This window comes from Chionomys nivalis, chromosome 7 (genome assembly GCF_950005125.1).
Source record: "Chionomys nivalis chromosome 7, mChiNiv1.1, whole genome shotgun sequence".
Lineage (NCBI taxonomy): Eukaryota > Metazoa > Chordata > Mammalia > Rodentia > Cricetidae > Chionomys > Chionomys nivalis.
The window spans coordinates 80,504,942-80,531,544 of record NC_080092.1 but is presented as its reverse complement, the minus strand read 5'-3'; the positions used below and the strand labels follow the sequence as shown (position 1 = coordinate 80,531,544).

The 26,603-nt window shown below is 45.0% G+C and overlaps 1 protein-coding gene across 1 annotated transcript in view; it reads left to right on the top strand.

The window, feature by feature from the left end:
* The first annotated feature begins 2,009 nt into the window (after positions 1–2,009).
* Dnajc7 (DnaJ heat shock protein family (Hsp40) member C7) overlaps positions 2,010–26,603 on the top strand; it is a 33,352-nt gene continuing 8,758 nt past the window's right edge. The window contains exons 1-6 of the mRNA XM_057774776.1: positions 2,010–2,162; positions 16,111–16,199; positions 18,409–18,533; positions 18,806–18,919; positions 21,387–21,461; positions 25,118–25,236. Coding sequence (XP_057630759.1) covers positions 2,086–2,162; positions 16,111–16,199; positions 18,409–18,533; positions 18,806–18,919; positions 21,387–21,461; positions 25,118–25,236 — 599 coding nt within the window. The 5' untranslated portion in view covers positions 2,010–2,085. The remainder of the gene's footprint in view (positions 2,163–16,110; positions 16,200–18,408; positions 18,534–18,805; positions 18,920–21,386; positions 21,462–25,117; positions 25,237–26,603) is intronic.

The following is a 26,603-nucleotide window of genomic DNA, read 5'->3' as shown; positions in this document are numbered from 1 at the left end:
GGATCTCCCCACCTCTGTGAGTTCAAGGCCAGCCTGGTCTAAAAGGGCTAGTTCCAGGACAAGTTCCAAAGCTACTGAGAAACCCTGCCTCAAAAAGCCAAAACAAAACAAAACAAAACCAGGCGTGGAATCAGATGTCTGCAATCCTGGAGGTGGAGGCAGGAGAATTCAAAGTTCAAGGTTACATAGAAAGTTTGGGGAAAGACCGAGCAAAGTGAAACCTTTCCTCAAAACAAATTCACGACTAGATTTTTTTTTTGATTTTTGAACACCTAGGAGATGATAGGTAACTGGTCAAGGAAGTGCAGGAGTTTGAAAAAGGGTTAGGAGGGGCTGAAATAAGGTTTGGCGGCTAAGAGCACTGGCTGCTCTTCTAGAGGACACTATTCCCAAGCACCTGTGCTGAGCTGCTCACCACTACTTGTTTTTTTTTTTTTTTTTTTTTTTTTGGTTTTTCGAGACAGGGTTTCTCTGTGGTTTTGGAGCCTGTCCTGGAACTAGACAGGCTTGTAGACCAGGCTGGTCTCGAACTCACAGAGATCCGCCTGCCTCTGCCTCCCGAGTGCTGGGATTAAAGGCGTGCACCACCACCGCCCGGCTTCACCACTACTTGTTAACTCCAGCTCCGGGGAATCTGAAACCTTCTTCTGGCCTCTACACCCCCCCCACACACGTGGTGTTCACTCACAAAGACACATGCACAGACACAAACACACATTTTTTTAAAAATGTCTAGGCAACAAGAAGAATTGGAGGTTGGGATGAAGTTAAAGTTGTGAGAATAGGTGAATAGGTTGAGCTACGAGCGGCAAAAAGTTGGAAGTAAAAACCAGATTGGTCTGTGAATTACACTGTATACTGTGAGGTGAGCCACTGGCAGGCAGGGCAGGGGGTGAGGTTTTTGCCATCCCACCCCCAACCAACAGTGCAGGTAAAGGCATAAAGGCTGAATGACCGCTCCCAGCCCACCGAGTTTCCGTTCTCATTTTTAGTCAGTGGCCCCCGTGGTTTCAGTTCCCTCAGTAATTTTAGTAGTACAAAACAGTTACGGGGCCTTCGCACACTGTTTCTTAAGGGAAGGGGGCACAGACACTGTTAAAATTCCACTGTCTTCTTATTTTTGATCCTTTTGGCTTTAAATTATACCCTCCAAGTCATCTCCTCCGCACATTTAACCTCAGAGGGCCCCAATTTAATCCAGCTCTACAAATACAGTTGGGTGTAGTAGTGGTGCTTCCAAAATGATTAAGCTGTCTTCCCAATCCGGACCGCATTTGGTCAGACAAGCGCGCTGGGTAGAGTTTACGAGAGGTAGGAGTACAGGGGACACTAAGGAAAAGGGACCTCACCCCATGAGCTGCCTTATAAACTCCGGGGCAGGGGCTGGGGCGCCATGCCACCCTCTCTAGACTTAATGCTGAGATGGCACTCCCAAGCGGCCGACATGAAAGCGGCCTCATAAAAGGGTCCGCGTCATTAGGGTGATGAACCAGTTGGTGCTTGGAGATCCATGGAAGATGAAAGGCGCGGGGTGAAGACGCCCTGCGTTCCCCTCGCTTGGCTGGGCAGGGCTTCCAGTCCCCGATGAAAGCTGGGGGACTGGGCTCCAAGTAGCTCTTCATGCCTTGCCGGGGAGGAAGCTGTGGACACACTCCAAGGTCGGGAAGGTAGTCGTAGAGGGCTTTTTTTCCCTCGAGTCTTGGGTGACCCGTCTCCACCAACCCGCGACTCCCAAGCTTCACAGGAGACTCTCTAGGATTGCAAGTTGTTATGGCAACCAGGCTGTCGGGATACTGAGGCAAGCCGAGGCCTAGAGAGGCAACATCCTTCTGTACCCTCCTCCTATCTGCCGGGAAAGTGGCGCCCCCTACGTACAAGAGCCGTCCCTGGACCCCCGCCCCAGGGCGGAGACCACCGTGGACATCCAGGGATGGGAGGCCGCTCTGGCCCCAAGCGGAGCCTCTCGTTGGTAGACGGGCTCGAGGTAGTCCCTCTGGGCGCGGCGCCGCTGAGCAGCTCGATGCTCCGACCGGAAGTGCTCTTCACCGCCTGCCTCCCACCCGGCTCTCTGGTCCCGGCGGTAAGATGGCTGCTACCGCGGAGTGCGATGTGGTAATGGCGGGGACCGAGCCTGAACTGCTAGAGGATGAAGACTCCAAGAGGTAACTACGTGGTAGGGTCATGGAGGGGGGCGAGCTTGGAGTTCATGGCCCGGGGAAGGTCGACTAGGCGGCGAGGCAGCCCCCAGGATAGAGACGCTACCCTGTCTTCTGCAGACAGCCCTCCCCCTCCCCCCATCTGGGCTGGAGTCGACATAGACCCCCTGAGGGGACGTTCTTGGGGATCGGTTTTCCCCCTTCTGCTTCCGCGTAGCGGGGCGCTGAGGCATGGCCTAGTTCTGCGGCCGAGAGGAAGGTCGCCCTCATTGTAGAGGCCGGGGTGGAACCTCAGAGGTCGGCTGCAGGGTGGGGGAGGCGTCGCGGCGCCGATGACGACTTCCTTAACAGAGCCCCAACCTCCGCCTGCTCTGGTTAACTTGTGTGCATTGTTGTCTGTCCTCCCTGCACGTCTCCAGAGCCCTCGTTCTCCTCCTCACCTCCTCTTCCTCTGTGATCGCACCCAGTGGGGTCATTAGTGTGGGTCCGAGGAGGTTGTATGACTCCGGCTATTGACCTGCTCGCCCCCTGATTACCGTAGACATTACTAATGGATAGGCAGAAGGACGAGTGAGGAGCTCGTCTCGTACTGTACGGGTCAGACGTGTCGTGTCTTCACCCTTCCTCCCGAGACCATGCTGAGGCTCAGGGAGGACAGCTGTTTCGATGCAGTTGGCACTGCTGGGCAGCTGCAGTCGCACGAGATTGCCAGTCTGGACTAGCCTAGGGAGCTGCTGAGTGAGTGGTTTTCGAGAACACTCTGTGAATTCTGGCACCAGCCAAGGGCAGGATTTTGACGTGTGGCTAGAACGCAGTCCCGAGCAGGCGTACTTGTTTTGATAACCAGAGGTGAACCGTCCCTGATCAGCTGCAGGTTAGTTTCATCCTTTTGCTCAGGATGGCCGGCAGTGCCCTCGGTCTTCTAACACGTGATTCGTGTGATCCAGCTAGGCGTGTGGGGTAGGTTTTCAATCGGAATCATCTGAGATGGTGAAATCAGGAGATCTACAAACCAGGATTCTGAGGTTTTTCCTATCCAAGCTAGAAATACAAGGGCATACTCCGAGAGCTACAGTGAATATCGTAGTTACCAAGTGTATGGGCTGGAAGCTGGGAGGCTTGACAAAACGTAGCCGATCCCTGAAATACCAGTCCAGTCTAGTCTCCTTGTTTAGAGTTTCCACATCATTACGGTATTGGGAGTTAAGCATCATCGGCTCATACATATCTTAAGGAATTGCAAAACGAGAAGGAAAGCCCTTCGCCAACACAAACAGAGCTTAAATTTATTTCATTTTACTTGTATTTGGGAAGAATTTGGTGCTGTTCTCCTTAGTGATATAAATAGGGACTTTGACCACAATGTCACATAAGGAATATGTTGTGCTCAGTGTAAATCTGTAGGGAGTGTCCCTTGTTTGGACTTTAGGCTGGGTCTCTGTGGGCCGGCCAGCCTTGAACTCACCGAGATCCACCAGGCTCCAAAGCCACAGAGAAACCCTGTCTCGAAAAACCAAAAAAAAAAAAAAAAAAGTTATCTGCCACTGTAGCAGGCTTTCCTTTGGGCTACCAACCAGCTCCCAGATCATGACTTAATATTAATTATGATTGTTGGTCCTTATCTCAAGCTTGTCCCACTAGCTACGTCCTCCCCCCCCCCCCCAGGGTTTCTCTATAGCTTGGAGCCTGTCCTGTCCTGGAACTAGCTCTTGTAGACCAGGTTGGTCTTGAACTCACAGAGATTCCACCTGCCTCTGCCTCCTGACTGCTGGAATTAAAGGCATGCGCCATTACCACTGGCTTCATCTACATTTTGTCTCGGCTTTCTGCCTTTCTTTCATTTGATGTGCCCTACTTTTCCTGCCTCTTCCTTGTCTAGACAGCTGATGGCTGACTGGCCCTGTGTGCCTCTCTCTTTTCTCCCTTGTTCTCTTCTTTGTAGACCAGGCTGGCCTCGAACAGAACTCACTGAGATCCACCTGCCTCTGCCTCCGAGTGCTGGGATTAAAGGCCTGTGCCACCACTGCTCTGCCAGCAATACGCCTTTACATAATTAAAATAATATTCCACAATATACCACCAAGTCAACATAATTGTAAGTAAAGGTGAAAAATGTTTTCTTAAGAAAATGTGTTGTATATTTATGGAGTTTGAATTTTAGACATGCTGAAGCTGATTCTTCGGTTTTATATGTTCATTATATACCAATTTTGTATACAAACGAAAGAACTTAGGTCATTTTTACCTCTGCTATATGAGGCATCCTCAGAAGAATAAGCATTAGTCACGTCCTTAATCCCAGCACTTGTGAGACAGAGACAGGCAGGTCTCTGGGTTCAAGGCCAACCTGGTCTATGTAGTGAGTTTCAGGACAGCCAGAGCTAAACAGTAAGACCCTGTCTTGGAAAATCAAACAACAGCAGAGTAAGCATTAGGATCTGTTAGCATGAAAAGGAGTTGTTGGTGTGTAGTTTTTCCATTGTTGAAGGAGTAGAGATTTAGCAGTTTTGGAAAGAAGTTTTATATTTTCTTGTTTTCTAGAATCCTCCTGTGCAGCGAAAGCAGGTGATGGGAAGGACACCCTCTGAAGTGCCTCTTTACTGCCTGGCATTGTTAGAACCTTTGGTTAAGTTCCTGTCTCTGGTTACTTCCTTCTACTTCCAGTTCACTTAGGGACACAGCAGTCTAGGAGTCCCTTGGGTGTTTTTGTGAGGCCCAGCAGGAATCCTTCCTTCCTTGCATCTTGGCTCTAAGTGGATCCTGCTGCTGCTAAATTGTCAGTCCCATAGGGAGGCAAAATGAGAAGAGCTCCAAGACCTTATTCTATGTGACTACATCATATTTCTTTAGCTTTAATGTGACAGAGAGAAGAGACCTTAGGTGTTTGCATCTGTTAGTTTGTCACAAGCCTTGACTCACGGCAGCTAAGAAATTAAAGATGTATTGAAAAGGCATAGAGCAATGCAGGAAAGAAGCTACTACCCACATGTGCATATGTGCGTTCACACATTAACACTGTGCATACCCACTCTTAAGTCCCACAGAGAGTCCATTTTTCCACTATTTCTCTTATTTTGGTGTTGAATACGGAAGCCACGTCTCCATCGTTTCAGGTAGTCTAAGCTGATTATTAGCACACTCCAAAATAGAATTGTGTGTGTGAAAATTGCTTCTATTTAGTGAGTGAGAGAGAGAATGAGAACACTTTGGAGGCCAGAGGAGAACTTGTGGGAATTGATTCTCTGCCATTTGGGTTCCAGGGATTGATTCAGGTTGTCAGGCCTGGTGGCAAGCACCATTACACCTGTTGCCATTTTATTGGTCCCAAAATTGTTTTTCTTTGACTTTATAGATTAAGAGTTAAAGTTCAGACATTTCAACAGTTCAACTAACTTAAAGCCTTTGGTGTTCCTTGGAAGTTGCTGGCCACTTTTCCTAATATGCAGTGCCTGTTGTGAGTTAAAGGTCTCTGAGTGCAGGACCATTGGTCTCTGTAGGTAGCCTTTATTATGACATATTGATGGGTTTCAGGAAGTTCACTAGGAGGAAACATGTCTTTATTTCATTTTGTATCTGCTATGACTGTACGTAGAGATCCAGAAGCATCAGGGAGCCATAGATTGGGAGCTAGAACAGCCTTGTTTGCTTCCCTGAGTTGCTATTTCTTTTCTTTAAATTTAATTATTTTATATGTATAAGTGTTTTGCCTGCATGTCATGAAGACCAGAATGTTGCATCCCTGCAACTGTAGTTACACATGATTATGAGCCGCCATATGGGTGATAGGAATTGAACCTAGGTCTCCTGTAAGACCAATAAGTGCTCTAAACCACTGAGCCATCTCTCCAGCCCTAATGATCTGATATTTCCATATTTTTTGTTTTATGTGTATAGGTGCTTTGCCTATATATATGTCTGTGTGCCAGGTGTATGTAGTGCCTGTGGAGATCAGAAGAGGGCTATCTCCTAGATCTGGAATTACAGATGATTATGAGCCATTATTTGAGTGCCAGTGAACTTTGATCCTTTGGAATAGGAATCTGTGCTCTTAACCACTGTGCCATCTTGCCAGCCCCTGAACTAATATTTCTGTATCTGTTCCCCACTGCACATAAGAACCATTTTTTTTTTATTTACTTAGTGTGTGTGTGCGTGTATGAGTGTGAATGTCAGAAGACAATCTGGGAGTCAGTTCTCTCCTTCTACCATATGGATTCTAGGGATCAGACTCAAGATTGTCAGGCTTGAGGGCAAGCTGCTTTACCTGCTGATCCATCTTTTCACAAAAGCCTGTCTACCTCCCTACCTGCCTCCCTCCCTCCTCTCTCTACCTTCCTTCCTTCTTCAACAAGGCCTTGTTAGGTAGCTTTGGCTGGCTTGAGGCTTGCTATGTAGACCAAGCAGACTTCTTTTTTTTTTTTTTAATTTTTTATGATATTTATTGAGCTCTACATTCTTCTCTGCTCCCTTCCCTGCCTCTCCCCCCTCCCCCCTTCAATCCTCCCCCAAGGTCCCCATGCTCCCAATTTACTCAGGAGATCTTGTCTTTTTCTACTTTCTACTTCCCATGTAGATTAGATCTATGTAAGTCTCTCTTAGTGTCTGCATTGTTGTCTAAGTTCTCTGGGATTGTGGTTTGTTGTCTGGCTTTCTTTGCTTTATGTTTAAAAAACACCTATGAGTGAGTACATGTGATAATTGTCTTTCTGTGTCTGAGTTACCTCACTCAAAATAATGTTTTCTAGTTCCATCCATTTTCCTGCAAAATTCAAGCTGTCCTTATTTTTTTCTGCTGTGTAGTACTCCATTGTGTAAATGTACCACATTTTTTTTTTTATCCATTCTTCGATTGAGGGGCTTTTAGGTTGTTTCCAGGTTCTGGCTGTGACAAACAAAGCTGCTATGAACATAGTTTGAGCACATGTCCTTGTGGCACGATTGAGCATCCTTTGGATATATACTCAAAAGTGGTATTGCTGGGTCTTGAGGAAGGTTGTTTCCCAATTTTCTGAGAAATTGCCACACTGACATCCAAAGGGGTTGTACCAGCTTGCACTCCCACCAGCAATGCAAGAGTGTTCCCTTTACCCCACATCCTCTCCAGCATAAGTTGTCATCAGTGTTTTTGATTTTGGCCATTCTTACAGATGTAAAATGGAATCTCAGAGTTGTTTTGATTTGCATTTCTCTGATGATTGAGGATGTTGAACATTTCCTTAAGTGTCTCCAAGCAGGCTTTTAACTCACAGAGATCTGCCTGCCTCTGCCTCCTGAGTGCTGGGATTGGAAGATCCATTCCTATTAGGCTCTTGTTATCTAGGGATCTTAATTCCTTTGGGAATTAGGAATTTATCTTTTATTTCTCTGTCCACATTGCTGAGTCCATACTCTGGGCTTTGCACTTTGCAGTAGTTCTATTTGTTTACTACAGCTTTTTAAGGCTCTTTGGACTTCATAGCCTTACTTAACCAGAGCTGATGGGAACCCTCAACCCAATTAACATTAGGAATGTCCATCTTCTCATAGAATTCCAGGGCAAGCAGCTAGGCACTTCAGTAAGTCTGGAAGCCAAATGGGAATTTATCTTTGACTTTAAAGTCAAATTAATGAGAAACACTTCAATTTGGTATGCTTTCTGTGTGGCTCAGAGGTAAAGATGTGGAAGATGGAAGAAATGAGTTATGGCTAAGGAAGGGGATAAATTTAGGAATACAGAATCCCAAATACAACAAATTAGTTGAACCCTGATAAAAACTCATAGAAATTTGTTAAATAGTCATTAGTGGAACAGAGCTAGGATATAGGAAGTCTCTTTTCCTTAATGTCGTTCAGACTCGTATTAAACTGTTGAGAAAACAGCAATCTTAGGGAAATATTGGGCCAAGTGAGTGGCAGTTGCTCTAGTGCCTAGTCACTTGCCAACAACAGGAATTCTGATTGGTCTAAAGCCTCACCTTATTGGACATTCCAGCCAATAAGGAGTTAGCTTAGTCCTTGAAGCTAGTTTTTAAAAAGATCGAGTACTGGACAGCTGCCTTTGGTTTCTTTCTAGGACTTTAGAAGACTAGAGAGCAATGATTGGCTGCTGCCTAGGTGCCTTGTCACCTGATGCAAAATCCTGTTGAGAATCCTTTTGTAGGCCCCTCTTTCACTAATGTTCACTCCTCATTCTCCAGTGTTGAATGATGTGGAAGTTACGTAGAAGACGGTCCAGGTATTCTTTGAAGCTGTGTTTCATCATTAGGAACAGGGTTCGGAGTGGTTTTTCCAGGGGCCATTCTTTCTACTGGTGTGACGGTTGCTTTCTCACCCCCAACCAAACAGAAACCATAGCTTTTATTTTATACCATGGTGGGCAGAAGTGTGCGTGGTTGGGCTTTTGAGAAGAGTAGTGTGTGATGGGTGTGACTTTTCCAGTTTTGTTTTAAGACCTGATTGATTAGTGTGTGACGGGTGAGGAAGCTAGGTTATTAGATGCACAGTGTTGACCATCTCTTCTGAAGCTGTGTTACTTTTGAGGACGGTATGAGGGACAAGCAGGACTCTGCTGTATTTTCTGCCTGAAAGTTTCTGCCTGGGCAGTTTGACAAGAGACAGTTTTAGCCACCTGTTAAATTGAGGACCCAAGAGTACCACTGGTGCGTCCATACTGCCCTCTAGTTTCCATTTCTACCTTCCATATCCCCCCCAAACATCAGGAAGCGTGTGTGTGTGTATGTGTGTGTGTGTGTATATACACACGCACATGTGGTGCACGCGCACCTGCGTGGAGATCAGAAGACAACGTGTGGCAGTCAGTTCTCTCCTTCCACTGTGTGAGTTTGGCAATAGAACTCAGGTTCTCAGGTTAGGCAGCAACTGTCTTTACTTGCAGGCCATCTTGCCAGCCCTGAAAGCAGGCTTTTAATTGTAGTTCCTTAGTTCTAGATTGTTGAGGGATGCCACTGGCCCTGTCAGGATGAAAGATGTTGCCAGAGCTGTTAGGGTCGAGCCTAGACCCTGGCAATAGCTGAGCTCATCCACCATCTTCAGGAGGCCAGTTAAAGAGACAAGTCAGAGGAACATATTAGGAAGAGGAACAAATAAGGAAGTTCAGAGACACTCCTCCCCCTAGTCTATCAGGTCATGGATCTGAGGTTTAAGTTTAGATGGAGGGCAAGAGGTGTGTATAACTAAGTGTCCTGATTAAGGCGTGGTCTTTTCCAAGGGCACCAATCTCTCCTAACTAAGCAGTCTGACCTCTGAGAGACAAGTTCCTCTCTGGCTGGCACTAGGCCTTAGCCTATTCTTTTCTACAGCTTAAGATACGTGGGGGATTCCAATCCACAGAACCATGTGTCGCCAAATAAGCCTGATAGCCAAAAGGAGGAGCTCAGGTATCTCTTTAGAGTGTCCTTGGTCCTTCAAAGATGTCTGCATTGTCATATAAAGGAGAACCAAAAGATGGAGCATGGGTTTGGGGATGTGTCAACATCATGCTCAGGCTAGCACTGAAAAGCCAATGACGCGTACTCTCAGAGTGGCTTCAGAGAGGCTCGTTACTCAGAAGCAGCCTTATAGTCTGGTCCCCTCTTCCCAGGGGTAAGCACAGGATAAGTAAATGCCAGAACACTGATGCCTGTTACTTGAGACGCGAAAGTCGAAAGTCACAGTTGAGGTAGCTGCTTCTGTGACTGTTGTTATGCCTGCAGTGATGGGGTGCTGTTCAGATTGGGATTGAATTTATTAGTGCATCACAACCCAGCTTCCCCAAAGACAAGGCCAGCACATGAGCGCCTGGTGTCCTTCCTTGCTCCAGCAGTAGAGAGTGCTGCTGGCTTATGCAGATTCACCCACAGCTCCTTTTAGTGCTCTTGCCCTCTGCTTCTGCCCTGTTAGGTTTCCCTGGAATGTCCAGAGTACATTTTGACTTCTCCAATAAGGAATTCATCTTTGTTTTCCACCTTTTCTCTTTTTGGGAGTAAGAGATTATTTTTGAGATTTTTTTCTTGTTTTGTTTTTTAATTAAGGTAGTTTGGGTTTCTCGGAGTAGCCTTGGAGCCTGTCCTGGCACTAGCTCTGTAAACCAGGCTGGGCCTTGAACTCACAGAGATCCTCCTGCCTTTGCCTCCCACGTGCTAGGATTAAATGTGTAAGCCACTACTGCCTGGCCTAATCAAGGTAGTTTTTTTTTTTTTTTTTTTGGTTTTTTTTTTTTTTTTTTCGAGACAGGGTTTCTCTGTGGCTTTGGAGCCTGTCCTGGAACTAGCTCTGTAGACCAGGCTGGTCTCGAACTCACAGAGATCCGCCTGCCTCTGCCTCCCGAGTGCTGGGATTAAAGGCGTGCGCCACCATCGCCCGGCTCAAGGTAGATTTTTAAAAATATATTTTTAGCGCATAGATGTTTTGCCTGCATGTATGTCTGTACGAGGGTGTTGGATCCCCTAGAATTGGAGTTACAGACAGCTGTGAGCCTCCATGTGGGTGCAGGGAATTGAATCTGGGTTCTCTTGGAAGAGCAACCAGTGTTTCTAACCACTGAGCCATCTCTCCAACTCCGAGTTTTTATTTTTACTTTTTTGAGACAGCATTGCGCATCATAGCCCAGGCTGGCCTTGAACTCTAGTAGTAATCTGCCTCAGCCTCCTAAGTGCTGGAATTCTGGGTATAAACCATGTCTAGCTGGGTTTTAGTTGTGCTTTAAAGTGAGAATGGGGTTGCTGATGAGTCTTTCCAGCTTCCCACACAGACAGTTGCCTGACACCTAAGTCCACCCAGTGCACCTCAACTGAACCTGGAAACAATGTTTATTTCAAACACAAGGGTTAATTCTGTGGGACTGAGAAGAAAGCACAATAAAGAACCTTGGGATGGGGCTGTGCATATTGGGGGAGGTAAAAAGAAGGCAGACACTGCAGGGTGAAGGGAACTGCGTCGCAGTGGCTTTGCAGTGACCAGAGCGCCCCTTGTCTCTAGCTGGTTAGAGAGCAGCCAGCACACAGGGCCTCAGAGACTCTCCAGTGTTTGCAAACTTTTCACAAGTCATATGGCTTTCACTTACTGAAATTCTTCTTCCCCTTCGGTTTTTCCAGACAGGGTTTCTCTATGTAGCTCTAGAGCCTGTCCTGGTACTTGCTCTGTAGACCAGGCTGGCCTCGAACTCACAGAGATCCACCTGCCTCTGCCTCCCTAGTACTGGGATTAAAGACGTGTGCCACCACCGCCCAGCTCTGAAGTTTTTATTTGTAGATCAGAATTTATTTAATTTTAATATCTTTTAGAGAAATGGAGTGACTTACTTGTTGGCAGGGTAGGATGGACATGAGGCTGTTCGGCTCTTTTTACTCTAGTCTCCTGAAGGTCAGAGAGAGTACAACATGAAACAGGCCTTGTGACATGCCATTGGGGACAAGAGGTCTGGGGAAGGGGAGGAGGAAAGAATTTCTACTCTGAGACTGGCCAAGATCTCATAAATTCTGTAGGGTAGGGTGGAGGACATTTCTAAGTCAACAGTTTGACTGGAGCTGTCTGAGAGTATGAAAATCACAAGAGATGTATATAGTTGTTAATAATACCATCTGGTCAGTTCTAGATATGGATATTTTGCTTTAGTATTTTAAGGTTTGGTCTGAATTTAATTTGGGGGTTTTAGTTGTTGTCGTTTGTCTTTTTGAGCCAAGATCTAGACAGCCCTGACTGGCTGGAATTTCCTCTGCGTAGACCAGGCTAACCTCAAACTCACAGGGATCCACACCTTCGCCTCCTGAGTGCTGCAAAGTTTTGTGCCCACAGAAAATAATCTCAACTCTTCCTTTCTCAGCACTGATGTTTTAGCAGGTACATATTGAAACTTCATTTAGTTATCAAATGAATTACTAACCCTGACAGTAGTGACAGGTGCCACCTTCAGATTGCCCTCAGTCCCAGTGTTAACGAGCTCTTCTCCTTTTGACATCTCATCTTTCAGTCACTTTGCTTTAAGGGCAGATTGAACAGCTTCAGCTTTTCTTTAAGATTCCCAAGGCAGGACTTGAATGATTTAGCTAGCTCTGAATTGTTCCTGGTGGATTCTAAAGATCCACTTTTTCCTCTGCTGGTCTCAAAGGCTCAGGCCCATTGGTTACAGCTTGCGTGTTTGGGAAAATCCAAAATGAAGTTAGGCTCCATTTGGACACAGGACCTGGATACAAAAAATAAGCATTTGACCTAAAAGCACCAAGTGTTTAAGGCTCTTGTCTAGGCAGCTGCTAATAAACTGTGTTTCTGTGAAAATAAGTCCTTTTTATGAAACTGGGAATAGCTAATTCTGGACTGATGTGCAGTGTGAGGTTAAAGACTTGGCAACTTGTCACAACACAATTCTTGTTCTTTCTGCTGTGGGCTGACTCTACATTACTTGCTTTGTTTGCTCTAGAATGGAATCTACTCACAATTTACTAAATTGAAATGCATTTCTTGGGGGAGGCAAAGTCCAGTTCACTGGGTCTTACATTTTAAAGAGAAAGGAGCCTCACTTTCTCTGTGACTGGTGGTTAGAGATCTTGTTTAGCTTGATTAAATCCAGGTTTCAAACCTGGATTCGGAAAAATCCCTGGGACAGATTTTTCATGACAGCTGTTTTGTCTTAGTTTAAAGAAATATTTATTTATTGTCCTTGCCTTATTTCCAATAGTACAGATCAATTTTAAAGTGCTTATCAATATCACAGAAGTGAGCATTAGAAAGCTTAGTAACACATGCAGACTTTGGGGTCTGTCTGACAAGCATGGTCACTCTCTGACATTGGACAAGTTACTTAAACTCCAGCAGACTTGAGGTTGTTTTGGGGAGGGTGTGTGGGAACAATGAACCTTACTCGGCTAGTTGTACATGGAAAGAACCTGGCCAAAATACCTGTTAGTGATTTCAACTGAAATCGTTTAGGTTTATATTAGAAGCCAGCAGTGCCCTCATGCTCCGTGGGAAAAGTGTTGAGGAAAAACCACCATTCAGGAGCTCTTATTAATAAGCCTTGTGCTGCTGGCTCAGTGGCTGGATGCCTTTGGTTTTCCTCAAAGATTGGCTATTTATTCTTAATCTCTACTGACTGAAGAAGCTAGATTTGAGATAGGTCAGTATCTACTCCAGAGTTTACTCCATTTCTTCAGAGTGGTTTTTCTCAGCTTCTGGAATCCAGTTCAGGGAAAGCCCTTGAAATCTCTTGGCATGTCTGTTGTTAAAACATAGGCTTTTCTTAGAGTTTGTGTAACACTCTGCTTAATTTATGCTTCAAGGAATTTTGTATCTTGCACGGAAAGATTTCAGTTGATTGTCTTACGTCCTGCAAGTGAGGGAGGTCTTTCCTGGGTTCTTTTAATAGCGGATGGCCTTTTTAAGGCATCATGACAGTTGGTATAAAAAGATTTTCAGGCAGATTTCCACCCAGTACAATAAAATCTGTCAACATTAGTAAGTCACCCCATTTTCCTTCTTTCATCTATTTCATCATTTTATCTTAGGGGCCTTACCAGGACAGTGTTGAGGGAGTTTGAAAAGGGAGGACAGCTTTGTCAGTTTGTGGTTTAAGATATGTAGGAAATGAAACACGAAATCTCTCGCATGCTGTGTCGTAGACTCAAGCTGCAATCTCCTGCTTCATCGCCAGTGTTAAACTGCTGGGGATGTAGCTCAGTGCTTTCCTAGCTCATACAAATCCCTCGGTTTCATCCCCAGTACCAGAAGGGAGAACCAAAAACTGACTTGTCTCTCTTCCAGGCAACCCTAAATTGATTTCCATTTTGCATGTATGGAGAATAGGAAAGGAAACAAAAATCTCTAAAAGAAATATGCTTTCATACTTGGTTATGTTACAGTAAAGAATCATCTTTATTATTCGAGTTGGAAAATAGGATGTTTTGAAGTACTTTTTTTTTTCTCCCCCTCCAAGACAGGGTCTTAGTATGTTTACCTTACTGTATGCTATGTAGACCAGGCTGGTCTCCAAGACACAAAGATCCTCTTACCTCTGTCTCCTGAGTGCTGGGATTAAAGATGTGTACCACCACACCTGCTGCTTAGGGCTACTTTTGATTGAGGTTAGTAGTTTGCTCTTTTTTTTAATTATTTTATTTTATTTAAAGTTTTATTTATTTATTATGTATGCAATGTTCTGCCTGTATGTCTGCCTGCAGGCCAGAAGAGGACACCAGATTTTTATTACAGATGGTTGTGAGCCACCTTATGGTTGCTGGGAATTGAACTCAGTACCTCTGGAAGAGTAGTCAGTGCTCTTAACGGCTGAACCATCTCTTCAGCCCCAATAATTTTTTTTTATTTCATGTGCACTGGTGTTTTGCCTGCATATATGTATGTCTGTGTGAGGGTGTCAGATCCTCTGGAACTGGAGTTACAGACAGTAGTGAGATGCCATGTGGGTGCTGGGATTTGAACCTGGGTCCTCTGGAAGAGCAAGCAGTGTGAGCAAGCAGTGCTTTTAAACTGCTGAGCCATCCATCTCTCCAGCCCCAGTTTGCTCTTCACAAACACTGTTTGTTGTGTCTTGAACCCACTAGTGGATGAATGGTAAAAATGGTGTGAAGAGAGAATGCTGAGAAGCACTTCCTCCAGCATTCTGGGTCTCTGCTGTCACTCAGCTCCGTCTTCCATTGTATAATACGCATATGCTTTTCATTCCTTTGTCACATGCTTCCCGCTGGCCTCCAGTGACAAAGGGGAAACCACTTTTCAGGAGGCTCAATTATTAAGATTCTTAAGGCTGACCTGTTTCATATTGAGAAGTTGGTTGCCCTGAGTGGAATTACCTGAAAATGTTTTTCCTAGAAGTTTGCAAATGTAGACATATTAAAAGTTTGTAAGCCTAGCACTTGGGAGGCTGCAGCAGAATTGCCACAAATTCAAGGATAGTCTAAGCTGCATGTAAAGACACTGTCTCAAACTTTCAAACCCAGCCCTTCAGAAACAAAACTAAAGAGGGGCAGTAGTTGTGACATACTGGAAAAGTTCACTGTTGGCTTTCAGCCCCTCACTTACAAAGCATGTTTGTAGTGTACACAAGGCCCAAGGGGTTTGAGCTTTTAACAGCAGAGAGGAAAAGGAAAATGAGCTGCGTGAGGAAATGTCTCCCGTGGGAGGGGCTGTAGGCTGGAATAACAAGCGAGATGAAAGACTATGAAGTTTGTGTTATTGTTACTGTTTTGGTGTTTTTGTATTTTTTTTTTTTTGTTAGGATCTATTTTTACTTTATGTATATGAATGTTTTGCATGCAAGTATGGATGTGCACCACTTGTGTTCCTGGTGCTTTCAGAGGCCCAAAGAAGCCATTGGATCCCCTGCAGCTGGAGTTACACATGGTTATGAGCCACCATGTGGGTGCTGGAAACTGAACCCAAGTCTTCTGGAAGCAAGAGCAACAACTGTTCTTAACTACTATCTCCTCTTTCCAGCCCTGGTTTGGTTTTTTTGAGAGTAGGTCTCAGATAATACAGGCTGTCTTCAAAGTTGATGTCATCAGGCTTGGGTTTGAAATCCTGATCTCCTAGGAGACTCTGCATCCTAAGTGCTGGGGTGGCAGGCTTTTGACACCATGCCTAGCAGGCTTTGTTTTGTTGTGTTGGGTTTTTGAGACAGTCTCAATCTGTAACCCGTAATGGCATGGAACTTACTCTGTAGCTCAGGCTGGCCTCAAATTCAAAGCAGCTGGTCTGTCTGAGCCTTCCCAGATTGAGGAATTTCAGGTGTGAACTACTGCACCTAACTGAAAGTTCTCTTGATTTAGTTTGAATGTCTCTGAATAGAATGTACATGGGCTGGATTATTTTACTGGACTCCTTTGCGTCCATTAGCGTGATGGGCAGATCTATAAATCACTTCGCATCATACTAAGTTGAAGCTTGGCTCTAAACCTCAGACTGCTCCTGTGAGGATACAGAGGTCATCCTTGAAGTATAGTAATGTGACTCTTCTTTTCCTTTCCAGGGAAGCGGAATCCTTCAAGGAACAAGGGAATGCATACTATGCTAAGAAGGACTACAACGAGGCTTATAACTATTATACAAAAGCCATAGGTGAGAAGGACCTGGTCATTGCAGTAGATAGATTTATTTGCCGGATGCTCTTGTAAGTGGTTCCTGCCTAAGAAGCACTTTTTGCTTAGTGAGCTGGTGAACTCATGACCTGATCATCTTGGGATCCGTAATTGTTTTCTAGCTGAGATGCCCAACACATACATCTGATTGCCAGTGCTTCCTTCTTCTATCTTAGGAAATGGCCTTTGAGGATAAAATTGAGTCTTGTCTCCATGCATTATGACAGCAGTTTTTATTTTTTTATGAGTTTCATGTAGACCAATATTAAACTTGCTTATAGTTGAAGATGATCTTGAACATATAGAACAAGAGTTCTTGTTTTGTTGTGTCATGTTGAGGTGCTGGGGATGAAATCAAATTGGATGAATCATTGCTCTTCTCCATTTCCACAAATAGAATTTTGACTGTGACCTTTAGAGAGAGTGTGTCAGCATGGGAAGAGGTTACATGCAGTCCATGGTTTCTACTTGTTCTCTACTCCATTCACCCCTAGCCTCCTCCTCCTCATTATTATTATTATTAGTTTTTCAAGACAGGGTTTCTCTGTAGCTTTGGAGCCTGTCCTGGAACTAGCTCTTGTAGACCAGCCTGGCCTTGAACTCACAGAGATCCGCCTGCCTCTGCCTCCCGAGTGCTGGGATTAAAGGCGTGCGCCACCACCGCCCAGCTTAATGTTTTATTTTTTTTTAAATATTTATTTATTTATTTATTATGCTTACAATATTTTTTTTTTTTTTTTTTTTTTTTTGGTTTTTTTCGAGGCAGGGTTTCTCTGGTTTTGGAGCCTGTCCTGGAACTAGCTCTTGTAGACCAGGCTGGTCTCAAACTCACAGAGATCCGCCTGCCTCTGCCTCCCGAGTGCTGGGATTAAAGGCGTGCGCCACCACCGCCCGGCTTGCTTACAATATTTTGTCTGTGTGTATGTCTGCAGGCCAGAAGAGGGGACCAGACCTCATTACAGATAGATGGTTGTGAGCCACCATGTGGTTGCCGGGAATTGAACTCAGGACCTTTGGAAGAGCAGGCAATGCTCTTAACCACTGAGCCATCTCTCCAGCCCCAATGTTTTATTTTTTGAAATGGGGTCCCTGTATGTACTCCGGGCTAGCTCAGAACTGGCAGAAATCTTCCTGCTTTGGCCTCCTATTCTCTGTTCCCCTCAACATGTTTATATTTGATTCTCTTGATCTAGGTCTCTTATTCTCCCCCCCCCTTTTGGTGTGTTGTGCATGTGTGCGTGAGCATGTATAGGCCAAGGTTGATGGGAGCATCCTCAATTGCTGTTCCATGTTATTCATGGAGGCAGAGTCTCAATCAAATCTAGAGCTAGTTGATAGTCCCGATGGCTAATTTTCTCAGAGAGTCCCCTATCTCTGCCCTTTGAGGTTGGAGTTACCAGCAGGTCACCCAGCATTTACTTGGGTTTTGGAGATTTTTTTTTTAACTAATTAATTTATTTATTATATATATAATATTCTGCCTGAATGTATCTCTGTGGGCCAGAAGAGGGCACCAGATCTCATTACAGATAGTTGTGAACCACCATGTGGTTGCTGGGAATCGAACTCAGGACCTTTGGAAGAGCAGCCACTGCTCTTATCCTCTGAACCATCTCGCCAGCCCCAGGTTCTGGAGATCTTGATGCTGATTCTCACACTGTATGACAAGTATAACTACTGAGACAGCTCTCCAGGCCTCCCTTGAAGTAGTTCTGTAAGAGATGCCCTGTCGTTTTAAATCATCGTGTGCTGAATTTTTTGTTTTGTTTGTCTGAGACAGGGCTTCACTATGTGTAGCCTTGGCTGTCTTGGAACTGGCTACATTGACCAGGCTGGTCTTAAACTTAATCTTGTACTTCTGTCTCTAGAGTGCTGGGATTAAAGATGTAAACCACCATACCCAGCTGAACTTTTTTTTTGCATGAATATTTTTATATTTTTAAATTTTTTGTGTACTGAATGCTTTGTATGTATGCTTGTGTACTGCGTATGTGCATGGCACCCATAAAAATCAGAAGAGGATATCATATCAGATCCCTTGGAACTGGCATTGCAGATGCTTGTGAGCCACCATAAAGGTGCTGGAAATCAAATTTGAGTTCTCTGTAAAAGCAACAAGTGTTCTTATTCACTGAGTCATCTCTGTAGCTCTCTGTGCTGAACTCTTTGTTCTGTTACTTTTCCTGTAGATATGTGTCCTAAAAATGCCAGCTATTACGGTAATCGAGCGGCTACACTGATGATGCTTGGGCGGTTCCGGGAAGCTCTTGGGGACGCGCAACAGTCAGTGAGATTGGATGACAGTTTTGTCCGGGTATGTAATGTGTCTACAGTTCTGTTCTTCTAGCCCAGGGTTTTCCAGTCCTGCAGATGATATTGTACAGGAGTATCTCTGCCCTGTGGTTGCTCATCATCAGGAACACTTCCTCTTTTCATTCGGACAGCCACGATTCCTGACTGACCGCTGTCCACCGAACCACCACCCTACCTTTCACCGTGTGTGTTGGTTTGCAGAGCATTTGTTGTTGGGTTTGATATGGCTTTGCAGCCATATTCCTTTCCTTCCCTTTATGCTCTTTCTTTTAGGGACACCTCCGAGAAGGCAAATGCCACCTCTCACTGGGGAATGCAATGGCAGCATGTCGCAGTTTCCAAAGAGCCCTAGAACTGGATCATAAAAATGCCCAGGCACAACAGGAGGTAGGTCTGATCTGCTAGTATGAGAGGTGGCGCTGTGGTGCCTCTGGAAGGACTAGTGGCCCAAAAGGCAGGGCTGATGGTCCCCCTTCACCAGCAGCAACTTAGCTGACTTTAGGCAAATGCCATAGTCTCTGGGACTCTGTTTCCTTACCTGTTGAATGGGGTGTGAGTCTGTAACAAGTGGAAGGTTTCTGAGATGACAGGGTGAATAGCCGATGCTTCAAGGAACTAAGTTGAGTAAAGTTAAAGCCTTTGGGTGAATTGAAGCTGGGATGTAGCTCAGGTGTAGAGCACTTGTCTAGCAAGTTGTGAGTCCAGATTTTAGACCTTGGTGCTGTGAAAAAGAATTGAAATGTGTTCAGATCTGGCTTAAGTTGGTAGCACACGTCTTTCAGTTCCACCTTCATGCAGCTGGTGCCTGGATGCATTTTAGCAGGCATCTCAGAACTGCCCAGTCTCTAGTGTACATCGTCTGTTTTCTGTGTGACTCATATAGCTCCTGTCTTCCTAACAAAAAGTTCAAATTAGACATAATTTGGGTCTTGCCCTTACCAGTCTCGGGGCTTGGAATGTAGCTTAGCAGGCAGAGTGCTTGGATAAGGCCCTGGGTTTGATCCCCATTTCCAATTAAACCATGTGTGGTGGTGCATATTTTGGAATTTCAGCTACATAAAATGTTTAAGACTAGCCCAGGCTACATAAGCCCTTGTCTCAAACAAAAGAGAGTGTCTCCATGTAGCCCAGGCTAACTGGCCTTATCCTTCTCGGTGCTGGGGAGGATCTTTATTGTCACCAGCAGTTTTAGAAAATGTTTAATTTAGTTCTCATTTTTCTTCCTCCTTTGTGTGTGTATGTATTAGAAATCAATGGTTTTTTTTTTTTGATGTTTTGTGTTTTGTTTTAAACCTATGTGTGTACATGTTCTTGTTTATATGAGGGCAGGCTTGCACTAGCTGTGACAGTCATGTTGGAGGTCAGAGTTGTTGTCTTAAAGGTGAGCTCTCACCTCCCACCTTGTTTGGAACAGGACCTCCAGTTTTTGTCTTTCTGATGAGGGTCTCACTATATATCCCTAACTGGCTTGGAACTTGCTCTGTAGACCAGGCTGCCCTGTGCCTCTCAAGGGTTGGGTTTAAAAGTGTGGACTACCACCGGGCGGTGGTGGCGCACGCCTTTAATCCCAGCACTCGGGAAGCAGAGGCAGGCAGATCTCTGTGAGTTCGAGGCCAGCCTGGTCTACAAGAGCTAGTTCCAGGACAGGAACCAAAAGCTATGGAGAAACCCTGTCTCGAAAATCAAAAAAAAAAAAAGAAAAGAAAAGAAAAGTGTGGACTACCATGCCCGGAAAGACAGGGTCTCATGTTTGCTTGCTACATACTCCTGGCTAGCTGACACTCCAGCTTCTGGAGAGTCTCCTTTTCCCATCCCTATCTTACCATAGTAGCACTGGGTTTACATATGTATACAGCCATGTCTGGTTTAACATGGGTTCTGGGATTTGATCTCAGGTCTTCACACTTGCATGGCAAGTGTTTGCACACTGAGTCATCTCTCCAACCTTGTTTTTGTTTTTTTTTTAATTTATATATGTATGCCAGTAGAAGCCTTGTGCCTACAGAAGCCAAAAGAGGGCATCAAACCCCCTGGAGCTGGAGTTTCAAGTTGTGAGCAGCCCAATATGGGTGCTGAACTGAACTCAGTACTGTGGAAGAGCAGCAAGAGCCCCTAACCACTGAGCCATCTCTCCTGTGTCGTGCTCCATGCCTCCCCCACCTTTAATTGGATTGTTTGTTTGTTTTTTGTTTTGGTTTTTCGAGACAGGGTTTCTCTGTGGTTTTGGAGCCTGTCCTGGAACTAGCTCTTGTAGACCAGGCTGGTCTCAAACTCACAGAGATCCACCTGCCTCTGCCTCCCAAGTGCTGGGATTAAAGGCGTGCCTTTAATTGGATTTTTGAGAGAGTCTCCCTGTATCTCAAACTGTCTAACTCATGGTGTAATACAATCTAACCTCAAACTTGCTATTCTCCTGCCTCAGCCTCCTAGTGCTGGTCTAGACATACAACAGCATGCCTGGTTCTTTGGTGTGACTTTTTTCCCTTCTTTCATTTTTGACATGGGGTTTGACTATGTAACTATCTGTGTAGCTCTGACTGGCCTCACACAGAAATCTCCCTGCCCCTGTGTCTCAAGTGCTGGGGTTAAAGGCATGTACTACTGTGCCCGGCTTTAGTGTTGTTGAGACAATCTCACTATGTAGCTCTGGCTATCCTGGAACTTACTATGTAAACCAGGCTGGCCTCAAACTCAAGAGATCTGCCTGCCTCTACCTCCCCAGTGCTGGGTTTAAAGGTGTGTGCACCTACACTTTGCCTCAGTGATATTCTTGAAAGAGCAAATTCATCAAGGTCTTAGTGAATTTTGTGATTGATTAACCTAAACTACTTTTTTTTTTTTTTTTCTGGTTTAGTTCAAGAACGCCAATGCAGTCATGGAGTATGAGAAAATAGCGGAAATGGATTTTGAAAAACGAGATTTCCGGAAGGTAAAGTAGAAGTGATAGAACCTGCCTCCTCGGTGTCGCTGTCCTACAGAAAAGGGTAGCATAGTACATACCATTTGAATTTGGCTTTTGATTCTTTTTCTCTCTTAAAAGTACTTTTTGTTGCCGGGCGGTGGTGGCGCACGCCTTTAATACCAGCACTCGGGAGGCAGAGGCAGGCGGATCTCTGTGAGTTCGAGGCCAGTCTGGTCTACAAGAGCTAGTTCCAGGACAGGAACCAAAAACTACGGAGAAACCCTGTCTTGAAAATCCAAAAAAAAAAAAAAGTACTTTTTGTTAAGTTGTTTATTTTCTTAATTATACTTGGCTTTTTGATATAAAGCAAAAATCAACCTGCTTTTTCCCATTGGTTATGTATGGTAGTATCTAGAAGGAAAAGCCAGTTGGAAATACAGGGGTCAAATAATCTATTTTTATCTGATTGTGAGAGTTAAACTCTTCAGTGGAGTAGATGCTATAAATAAGAGTATGGAGAAGCCCTTGTTTATGTTTTGGGGGAGTGTGTGTAATCTGTCACCACCACCTTTTTGCAGCAGTCTCCCAGCCTCAGCCTTTCATAGTGCTGGATTGCAGCATGAGCTACCACTCCCTTTTTGCTGTTATTTTGGGTCTTGCTCTGTAGTCCAGCCTGAAACTTGGCAGTCCTCTTGCTGCCACTATACCCAGCTTGGTTAGACTTGAATAAATATTATAGTGTGTGGTAGTTTTTGACAGTCGTGTGTTAAAGGGGTTGATGTATCTGAAATAGGGACCAAGTATGAAAGTTCTAGACTCTTTCTGGATCTTGGTGTTAAGTCTAAAGTATGGGTCCCATTGTTTCTTAGGTGGTAAAGAACTAGCTTTCACTGAAGAACCGAAGCAGGAAGTGGAAGGCCAGCAGACATCAAAAATCATGATCGGGAGTTTTTTTTAGGATCATTTGACAGAGATTTCAGTTCAAGGGAGGGAGTTATTGCCTCATATGTAGGCGTTTGCTCAGGGCTTTCCGTAGCAGGAATTGAGTAAATGTTTTGAAGAACAAGTAAGCATCCTTCCTAACCCTCGTATTCTGAGGGCCTTAATCAGGAGTTAATATATCTGACTAGCTTGTGCAGCATCCCAATGTTCACTTAGATCATCCTCCTGCTCCGTGACTTCGATAATCATGATGTCTTTGTAGTGTAATTTTTGAGTTTTTGTGCGTGTGTGTGTTTGGAGAGCAGTTCTAGCTACTGTCACGTTTTTTCTGAGGCTCACATAGACAGAAGCTTTGTCTTAAAAAGCAGTCTTTTGGATTTCTTTTCTCTCTTGCCTACTTTGGAGCCAGAATCCTGAGTTTGTGACAGAAACCTCTGTTTCTGACATCCCAGCACACACACACACCCACTGTAGCTCATGGTGATGTCACAAATGAAGAATTATGATCCTGGCAGGGGAAACAGATGAACTTGGAAGAAACAAAGATCTTCTTTGCCTGCAGCTGTCCCTACTGGGGACATGGTGGGGGGTAGGAGATGGAGCACTGAGCCTCCAACTGATGCTCCTCACGATGAGCAGAGCTAGCTGTGCATGGAGCGCTGTCCTTGTGAAACCACAGGGTGTGGCTTCCGAAGTGGTGGCTAGCTTTTCCTCTCCTCCTCATCCTTTTTCTCTTTGAAGAAGTCAGTACCACAGCTCCACCTACGTGCTACCTCAGTTGTCATCACTGTCCTTAGAACATCCAGTGACCTCTACCGTCTTGTCATGGCTGTGTTGGCAGCACAAAACTTCTCAGTGAACAGCTCAGTGTCTCACTATTTACTTCCTTGTTTATGGGTTTGTCTTGTTTGTTTTCAAGATAGGATTTTTCTGTGTAACCCTGGCTGTTGTAGCGCTAGGTCTGTAAACCAGGCTGGCCTTCAACTCACAGAGATCCATTTGCCTCTGTCTCCTGTGTGCTGGGGTTAAAGGTGTGAGCCACCACTGCCTGGCCTCTGGCTAACTAGTGGCTTAGCTCTGCACTCAGATCTTCAGGCAAGCTTTATTTGTTAGATTACAAACAAAATCTCTCTACTTAGGCCCTGTGGTCTGCCCCCTGTCCACCAGTGCTGGGGTAGTGCTCAGTATCAAGCATGGAGGCAAGAGCCCTCACTGAGCTGTATCTCAGCCCCATGCTGTTCATGTCGCTTCCATTCTCTTGTACCATGATGTTGTACATACATCAAATACACATTCCTAGTTTTACTTGCACGAAAGGTAGTATATTGTTCATATTCTGTACATTTTCCCCGCTGAGTAGGTCTTGACATCTTTCCACAGTAGTACATGGAACATTTGTGCATTCTACTTTGGAGTTACAGAGTATGCCATTAGAGCAGTCTATGTTGATGAAAGTTACCTTTCCTTGCTTTTAGGATTCATATTCAGTCTTAGAGATTTCTCCTTTGGCCCGTGATTCTTAGGGAGAATGTGAGGATATCCCAGGAATAGCAGCTTAAATAAGAAGTGAAAGCTCAGAGAACAAAGTTGTGAAAGAAAGAAAGGGGAGTGAATCCATGGAGGCTTATGTGGCCGAAAGTAAACTCATTGCAGTTTTGCTCGGTAAGCGTGAGATACTGGGCTGGTGGGAGAAGTCACGTGACAACCCTTAGGGCCCTTGCAGGAGTGCTCTTTCAGTGCAGAAGTTTCTATGCTAAAGTAAATGTAAGAAGGGCCAACCTGATAGTAAGATGTGAAACTTGATGGGCATGGTGGCAAACTACTTTAATCCCAGCACCCAGGAGGCAGAAGCAGGCAGATCTCTGTGAGTTCAAAGCCTGCCTGGTCTACTTGGTGAGTTGCAGGGCACCTAGAGCTGGACAAAGAAACTGTCTTTTAAGTGTTTTCAAAAATTAATTGATGTGTATAAATGTTTTGCCTCCGTGTATGTCTGTGTACTGTGTGCATACCTAGAACCCTTATAGGCCAGAAGAGAGCATTGGATCCCTTGAGTTTTCATGTGGGTTCTGGAAATTGAACCCAGATCTTGTGGAAAAATAGCCAGTGCTCTCAACCACTGAGCCAGTTCTCCAGGCTCACACCCACCCCCTACCCCCCCCCCCCCCCCGTCTTTAAGTATGTGAGGCTGCAGTCCCAGGAAAAGAAGCAGGAGTTTCTGTAATGCGTGCAGCCTTGACTCTGTGCCGGGTTATTTTTGCCATTCTTGTCTTGCCTAACAGGTTAAGCCCTAACAACCAATGACAGTGGTAAATAACAAACAGTGTTTGTGAGTCGACTGTGAGCTTTGATCGTAGTCACTGGGTTCACACCATGGAGGCTGCTTAGCTTGGTTAAGGTTAGAGGCTCTGGAGTCCTGCTGTACTTAAGGTGGAACTTGGGTGACCTAGAACCTTGTTTGGTTCTCCATCCCTTAGTCTTCTCATCACTAAAATAAAGGTAATGATACCGCTTATTAATTCTGTGGACTAATAAAAGTACTTAGTGCTAGCTGTCATTATATGACTCTGCTGTTCTCATTTCACTGTTTTCATTGATTGGTGTAAACTTTGATATTACTTTACTGCTAAGCAGTGAACCCAGGTAATGTCTTTGAGCACTGAGTCTGTTGTTGTGACCAAACTCAAGTGAAGACATTTCTGGAGTCTAAGATGAAGAGCTTATTTGCTTTCCTCTTCCCTTAGGTGGTTTTCTGCATGGACCGTGCCCTAGAATTTGCCCCTGCCTGCCATCGCTTCAAAATCCTCAAAGCAGAATGTTTAGCAATGCTGGGTCGATACCCAGAAGCACAGTTTGTGGCCAGGTATGCAATCTGGCCAGTTCATCACTGAGATGCAGATAGGACTGCAGGTGCTGGCTGGCTGCTCTCTACATGGGAGCTGCGGGTGTGTCAGCTAGGTTTGTTCAGACCTTCCTGGAGTTTAAAGCCAGAGGTTAAACCAGAGTAGATCCAAGACCCATAGGTATGAAGAATGTAGTGGTGTAGCGGGTGCTTGAGCATATGGAAAGAATGTAATGTGTGAGAGTTTGTTTTAACCTTTATTTTCACACATATGTAGGGTAGAGGGACAACTCATGGGGAGCTGGTTCTCTCCATCCTCCCTATGGAAGGTTTTGGGGATTGAATTTAGATGGTCAGGCTTGGCAGCTAATGCTCTTAGCCAGTGAGCAGTTTTACCAGCCTGGGCTTGTTTGTTTGGATGCAGTCATTTCTCCTACAGGAACCTCTTTAGCTATCCATATAGTAACTGTTTTATCTTTTGCAGGTCATGGGTCTATATTGCAACTGCTCAGCTCTCTGCCCTCTGCCATTATCACACAGAGGCAGCCCCAGATAATTGCTGAGTTGGTGTAAATCAAATTTTATTTACACAAACCAGTGGCAGCATTAAGGATATATTTATATAGCTCAGTGGTAGAGTGCTTGTCTAGTCTGGCTTCAATCCCAGTACCATAGGAGTGGTAGGGAGGCAGTGGCAGAAGTTCTGGAATGTTGTATGGCTCATTGGTTGAACTTGTGCTTAGCTTGCATTAAGCTACTTTATTCTACTCCCTATTACCAAACACCTAGCACTAGAATATGAAGATAGAAAAAGAAATGAAAAGTAGCGAAAGAAAGGACTTAGCTCTGTAGGCAGTAGTTTTCCCCACCCCTCTTCTAGCTCAGTAAAAGATTTTGAGACACACCCAGGCTGTGGTGGTGCACACCTTTAATCCCAGCACTTGAGAGGCAGGTAGGTCTTTGTGAGTTTGAGGCCAGCATGGATGGTCTACAAAGTGATCTTCAAGACTGTAATCCAGAGAAGCCCTGTCTTTAAAAAAAAAAAAAGCATACCCAAAAGAAAAGATTATGAGACACAAGAAATATATTGGGTGGGAATGATAGGGGAAAGAGGTTGGGCTCAGCGGTAATGTGCTTGCCTATCATGTACAAGGTCCAGGATTTAATCTCTGGCACTGTGGGAGGTGGGGAGTGTTGTAATATGAGCGGCAGGGCTGTGTCCCCGGCACCCAGCCGCCCGCATGGCTAGTTTATGCCCCAAAATAATTACACGGAAACTGTATTCTTTTAATCACTGCCTGGCCCATTAGTTTCAGCCTCTTATTGGTTAGCTCTTACATATTGATCTAACCCATTTTTAATATTCTGTGTAGCCCCATGAGCTGGCT